At 31.5% G+C, this 7551-nt stretch overlaps 1 protein-coding gene across 1 annotated transcript; it reads left to right on the top strand.

The window, feature by feature from the left end:
* Positions 1-3117: 3117 nt before the first annotated feature.
* Positions 3118-4737, top strand: LOC141696482 (CENP-B homolog protein 2-like). The gene has a single exon (XM_074500616.1). The coding sequence runs from the start codon at positions 3118-3120 to the stop codon at positions 4735-4737; it is 1620 nt and encodes a 539-aa protein (XP_074356717.1).
* The last annotated feature ends 2814 nt before the right edge of the window (positions 4738-7551 follow it).

Below are 7551 nucleotides of genomic sequence, written 5' to 3'. Positions count from 1 at the left end.
TTCAATTGTTAGAGCTCATCAAGGCATCATAGCTCACCACCGACTCACCGGAGTTCATCGCCGGTGGCGGTGGCTTCTCGGTGGTGCTCTCACTCGAGGGTATCCAACCAAAAACCACTGATTCTCCATCAATAACACAAGATAACTAACATGCACATCATTTCATCACTTCCTTGAAAAAAATCAAACTCAAAAACTAATTAAAACTTAAGAACCGAATAGTTCTTGATATAAACCGAACAACACACACACAACACACACATGCAAGTATGTATATGCATATTTAGAATACAAGGAACTGAAATCTTAGGATAATATTGAGTTTTATTGGAGGATTTGGAAGGAAACGAGAGAGAGAGAGAGAGAGAGAGAGAGAGAGAGAGAGAGAGAGAGAGAGAGAGAGAGAGAGAGAGAGAGAGAGAGAGAGAGTTTGTACCGAGAGACAGAAAAGCCGAGAGAGAGAAAGGAAAGAAAGAAAAAGAAGGAAGAATAAAGAAAGAGTGGTCGGGTGGAGAAAGAAGAGAGAGAGAGAGAGAGAGAGAGAGAGAGAGAGAGAGAGAGAGAGAGAGAGAGAGAGAGAGAGAGAGAGAGAGAGAGAGAGAGAGAGAGAGAGAGAGAGAGAGAGAGAGAGAGGAAGTGGCTTTATATAGCCACAATTGACAGGGGCATTTTGGTTATTTGCAAAATCCACTTTCCTTATTCTAATTTCTTTTCTCTAATACTCCTCATAAACTCTTTTATAAATTATAAAACATCTTTATAATTATAGAAAATATTATAAATCCCATTTTTAAAACAAAGATCATGAAATTATCTCTTCTCCCATATTTTAAAATAAATTTTTGAGTAAACAGATTATTTATTACGGATTTTACAATATAATCCCAAAATAATGGAAATGAATTACATAAAATCATTTTGAAACATCAAAACATCAACATAAATCCAATTTCTATTTTTAAAAAGTCCCTTGGACTATATTAAAGACAATAAAAAAATCTCGCACCTTGATCACATTTCTATAATTTTATATAAAATAAATAAGGATCATTAAACCCTTACTTAATCCAAATAAATCTTATTAAACATTGAAAATGCTCACGAATTCACGAATTCATTCACGTAATTACAAATTACACGTATTCACGTAACGTTAGTCACCAAAAATTATATTTATACGCCTTAACTACAATTCCATTTTTAACTGTTGATTACGCGAGTAACAATTACTCGATATTAAATAACATAATACTTTTCCATTATCACTTAAATCACAGATGCACACAGAGGTCCCCACATTTACCATAACTTATCATAATACTCATTCTCTATTATCTGAATCCTTCTCATTAGATCCCTCTTTTGAATAACGGGTCTCGTTCTTTTTGACGGCCCGACAATCACAGCTTAAACCCTTAGCTAACTCATCAAACTGAAACGAGACTTTGTCCTTTCCTTATTACTATTTCACAGAAATTATACATAAATCACAAAAATCATTTATCCTTTTATTTTATTCATATAATTTCATGTAGCAGCATAAGAACCATACTTTATTCATATAAATACCTCGCAAAAATCCCAGTCGCTACAATGGGTCAAGGGGGAGTCTGATCACACTGAAAGAGGAAGATTCGGCAGGTGTCGAGCCTGATGCATGAAGGGGGAGATTGTTGGGAGTCGTCACACATTGTTCGTGGGAGGGAAGATTGCTAGAATATAAGAAGCCAAATAACTCCATTAGTATGTGGCCTTTTGGGAGTGACCCAAAAATAAACCTGTGCGGGCTCGACCCAAAGCGGAATAACTCCATTAGTATGTGACCTTTTGGGAATGACCCAAAAATAAACCTGTGTGGGCTCGGACCAAAGCAGACAATATCATACTAATGTAGAGTTCGAGCTTGCTTAGTAAGCCCAACTACATGTATATATATAGAGAGAGAGGGTCTTACTCCAATAAGAAACCCACTGTTTTGAGATATGAGATTTAATTATATCCACTCATTTAAATATATCTTATTCATCTCTCTCCATTCATTTATTATTTTTAATACTTCACTATCTTATTTTTGGTTCAACAACCACCACCTTCGACGACCACCATTTCCGGCCATCACCACCTCCGGCGACCACCGCCACCTCCGTTGACAACCAGAAAATCACCATCGTCAAATCAAAAGTCACCACCGGAAAAGCAAAAATCATTACCGAAAACTGAAAAAATCACCACAAGAAAATAAAAATCACCACATTCAGCCACTATTTCAGCCCACCAGCTCAATTTATCAACTACGATCACCAAAATCGTAACAATAATCACCTGATTCAATTATAAAACTATACATCATACAAATCCACGATATTTAACTACTACAACTCAAAATCATCGGGAATTGAATCTAAATAATAAAAATTGAGAAAAACACCAAATTTTATAAAAGAAAATATCAGGGATAGAAGCCAGAAATGAACTCCCCGAAAGCTAAAGTAGATTTATCAATTTTCATCGATCGATAAAAAATGGAACTAAATTCGCTGAAGCTAAATATATGTCAATCGCCAGAAAATCAATAAAAAGTTGAACATAATTCGGCTCGTTATGGTACTGCAGATTCCGGCATCAAACAACTAGGCGCTGGGTTGTATAGAGTCATAGGGAAAGATAGAGGTGGCGGGGATGATTAGGATGGGTGTCTGTATACAGTTAAACCTCTTTAAAGTAATACCCTTGGGACCGGGAAAAAATATTACTTTACCGAATTTATTACTTTATCGATATAATAATATTTTATTACTTTATCGATAAAGTAATATTTTATTACTTTATCGAATTTTTATGTTTACGTGGTACAGTATAATATATAATGTACGTATAAAAACTAGAATTAATCACATGCAATGTATTTGATCTAAAATTACTTTTATTATGATTACTTATATCCAAAAACTAGATGCATGCATATTAAAATTGCACCAGATCAGTACATAAAGGTAACATGTGTTGTGTACGTTGTATTGAAACTCAACCATCTAATATTTATTGTAATTCTTAAATAAAAATACATGAAGAGACACCATAATATTAATGATAAGACTTTGTGATTAACTATATAAAATGATAGAATGGTACACTACAGACACATACAATATCAACTTTGTTTTACAGTATACACCAATGTCTTCGCATCATCTAAAAGGAGTGAAAAAATCAGCAATCACAGATAAGATAAGGAGTGCTATTTGTGAATATAAAAAGGAGAATCCAGGTGTAAGCCAGAAAGATTTACAAGCATGGGTACATCAAAAATATGACTTAGATATCAGTCAATCAACTATATCAAACACACTCAAGAGAGCCTCGGAATACTTGTCCGACGAGAGGAAACAAAGTGATGTCAAAAAACACAAATCAGCAAAATATCCAGAGTTAGAGAAAGTTTTGTTTGAGTGGTTTCTTCAAAGGCAAGATAAAGTTAATATGTCTGGAGAAATCATTCAAGAAAAAGGAAAGGAGCTAATGAAGAAAATGTATGGGGAAAGTAATTCCGATTTTAGCTTTTCCAGTGGATGGTTAGAACGTTTCAAGGAAAGATATGGAATCAAATCTTATCGGCGTTTTGGTGAAAGTGGTTCAGTGATGATGGAGAACATTGAAAATGCATTGCCAGGCATCCGATCAAAATTGGATCAATTTCAGTTGAAAGATATTTATAACATGGATGAAACGGGATTATTCTATCGACTTGAAGCTGACCATTCACTAGCTACCAAACAGCTAGAGGGCCGCAAAAAAGATAAAGAGAGAATCACTGTAGTTGTGTGTTGCAACGGTGATGGGTCTGACAAAGTTCCACTTTGGATCATTGGTAAGTACGCCAATCCTAGGTGCTTTAAAAATGTGAATATAAACAATCTTAATTGTGTGTATCGTTTTAACAAGAAGGCTTGGATGACTGGCTTGCTTTTTCAAGAATTTGTTACTTGGTTTGATAGTAAAATGAATGGCAGGAAGGTACTTTTGATTGTTGACAATTGTCCTGCTCATCCAAAAATAGTTGAAGGCTTGAGAAATACAGAGTTGTTCTTTCTACCTCCTAACACAACATCTAAGATTCAACCATGCGATGCTGGAATTATTCGAGCATTTAAAGTTCACTATCGGCGTCGTCTATATTCTAGCATGTTGCAAAGTCTTGAAGTTAATGCAACAAATCCTGAAAAAGTTAATATCTTGAATGCTATTAGTTTTACTAACATGGCTTGGAATATTGATGTGAAAACAACCACAATTGCAAATTGTTTTCGGCATTGCAAGATTCGTTCAGAAGAAAATGATGAACAAGAACTTGGAGAAATAAATGAAGGTGTCGAAGGATTAAATGAAGTTATCTTTAATTTACGATATAGGAATGTGATGGATGTCGAGCATCTCTTAAACTATCCAAACGAGAATGATGCGGTTATGGAATCACCTACGGATGAAGAAATCATTGAGTCGGTAATGAGCACTGATGAAGGGACTGATCCTGAACCCTACGATAGCAATGTCATCCCAAGCGTGTCATCAAAGGAAGCATTTCAAGCACTCACCACTTTGAACAATTACTTGTTACAACACGAGCAAAACATACCAGGAGTTATTTTTGCTTTACATAAAGTCAAGGACGAGATTAATTTTGGCTTTGGTGGAAAGAAGAAACAAGCTACAATAGATTCATATTTTAATAAGAATTAAATTTTGTAATCATATACATTATATATATATATATATAATTATGGAATTATTACTTTACATATTACTTGGGCCCTTAATGACTTTCGAATTTTTTATTATCTTATGCTTTTAGCGAGAATATTACTTTACAACATTGGCCCAAGTTGGGACCGATGAAAATTATTACTTAAGCGAGGTTATTACTTTATCGGATATTACTTAATCGAGGTTTAACTGTATGTTGTATGAGAGAGAGAGAGATAATAAATTAAGAGGGGTGAGTAAATAAATTTAATATATATATATATAATGGATGGTTACGATTTAAGGGGTGTATTCAATTCAGATTTTAGAGGATTTATAACAATCCATTCATTTTGAATGATTGTTGCTGATTTTGGCTGATTTTAATTGTACGCTAATTTTAGCGGGGTTGTTGAATAAATCTCGTAGAGTCTTGCTGATTTGATTAATGATTTCTACAAATTCATCAAAATCTCTTGGATTTTGCTAAGATTTCTGAAAATATAAAATACACTAGCAAATCCATCAAAATCTACAATTTTATAAAATACAAAAAAAATCAAGGACTTTTGAATACCACCAGATTTTGATGGATTTTATAAAATGTAAATTGAATACCACCAGATTTTAATGGACTTTTTAAAATCGAATTAAATAACCCAGATTTTAAAAGATTTTTTTCAATTGCTATTGAATACCATCATATTTTAAAAGTTTTTTTGAATGCAAAGTTGAATAGAATACACCCCTCTTAATTTAGGAATAAAAATTTGTGGCTGAGATTAGATCTCAGTTCTTATAAAAATGAGGGTTCTCATTTGAACAACTCGCTATATATATATATATATATATATATATATATATATATATATATATATATATATATATATATATAGTGTAGCACTCCATGGAGTATCATTTTATGTACAGAATCGTGGAGAACCATTATTTAAAAAATATAAAATATATAATTTATTTTATTTTTCATAATATATAGTTAAAAATTTTAATTATCAAGTTAAAAATCGAAGTTACACAATTTTTTATTTAAAAAATCATTGAAAAAGTTTAAATTGGTTCTATAGCAGAATCACAATAGAATCACACTTATTAAAAATTATTCCACTGTAGAATCAAATTTAAAATCAAGTAATTTTATCAAATTTTAATTGTTAAATTTTTTTATTATATTTATATTCTAGATTAGCATCGAATTTTATATTTTTTACAATAAAAATTTACAATTTATGATGAGATTCTATGATAAAAACAATGGTTCTCCACGGTTCTCCATATAAGATGGTTGTTTACGGAGTAAAGGCCTATATATATATATAAATAATTGTTGGATGGAAGAGGAATTATAGGAATTCTTAAATAGAGTGAATACTTTCCTGGGTAAAAACGTACTCAAGTAAAAAATTCTTGTTTAATACCCTTCTGAAACTCCATCAGGGGTCGTTTGGTTTGTTCGGTGGTATCGGGTTGGAATCAGAAATCGGGTTAAACTGGTATGAGTTTGGAACTTGATACTTGATATCACCTGTTTGGTTCAAAATAGGATGAGATATATCAAGAATCAAAAGACATTTAATTATTATTTTTTGTTAATTCATTATTTTAATATTAAAATCTAAAATTATACACGATCACTTGACAATCATAATTAATAAGGCTAAAAATATAATTTTTTTGAAAAATACCTAAGGCTAAAGATATTTTTACAAATATACTATAATTTTAAAAAAAAATTGCAAAAATACCTTTTTATTTAAAAAAATGCTATTTTCCAAATTTTTTATGAAAATACTGTTTAATGCAACTTGATTCAATTAGATGCAATTTTCAACAAATTTATGTTACTCCACGTAACCTCAAATGCAACAAAAAAACGTGATTCAACAAATTGTATTTCTGCTTGATTTTGGTTGATTCTATATTTTTGCCAAAAAAATTAGAAGATAGTAAAATCGCAAAAAGAAATAAATAAAAAAAGCTAGTATTTTTGATAATTTTTCTTATTAAAATATGAGTTTAAAAATATTTTTACGTAGTATTTAAGAAAATAAAATATACATTCACATTTTTTATTCATCAATATTAAAACTAGAGCTAAAAAAGGAATTATACTTTAGTTAAAAAGAAAGACTAGAGAAAATTATGAAAATCATACCCAAAATTTGATTTAGCTCCTACCCACCTATTCACATGGGTTTCTACACCCCATACCTCATGGTTTCAGGAATGTGTTTTAAAACAAAATTTTTTTAACCAAACACATAGTATGGGTTTTATGCATTTCAACCCCATACCTCATACTCAGATTTGTTGAACCAAACACCCCCTAAATAGTTTCCTAATTTTTTCCTATATTATTAAATTGTATAAATATTTTCATCATTGTTAAAATAGACCCCTTTCGGTCTAAATTAACGTAGATCATCTCCTTTTTACTATATAAGCAACTTACAATTTCGTAAAAATGACACAATACAAATTAATGAACAACTCACCGAAATACATTACGACGTATCTTCTCTGTTTATAATTAAAAATGACCATGTAAATCAATAAAGAAGCTAAAAACGTAGTCACGTGTTGATGAAGTGTGACCTCTTTTGCATTAGTGAAAAAGGTCTTCAAGTTTAGCATTTTTCAGCGCAAAACATCCCAATAAATAAACAATAATTAAGGCTACAAGAGTAATAATCAGGATTATGTTCGCCGTTGAATATTTTGAAATGACATAAATTACTAATCCAACTCTGCAAGAGTGGCAATCGTAGCACAATTTTTCTTGGTCATTGTTCC

The sequence above is a fragment of the Apium graveolens genome, chromosome 11 (genome assembly GCF_009905375.1).
Source record: "Apium graveolens cultivar Ventura chromosome 11, ASM990537v1, whole genome shotgun sequence".
Lineage (NCBI taxonomy): Eukaryota > Viridiplantae > Streptophyta > Magnoliopsida > Apiales > Apiaceae > Apium > Apium graveolens.
Note: the sequence above shows the minus strand (reverse complement) of the source record. Positions and strands in the feature narration are given on the sequence as shown.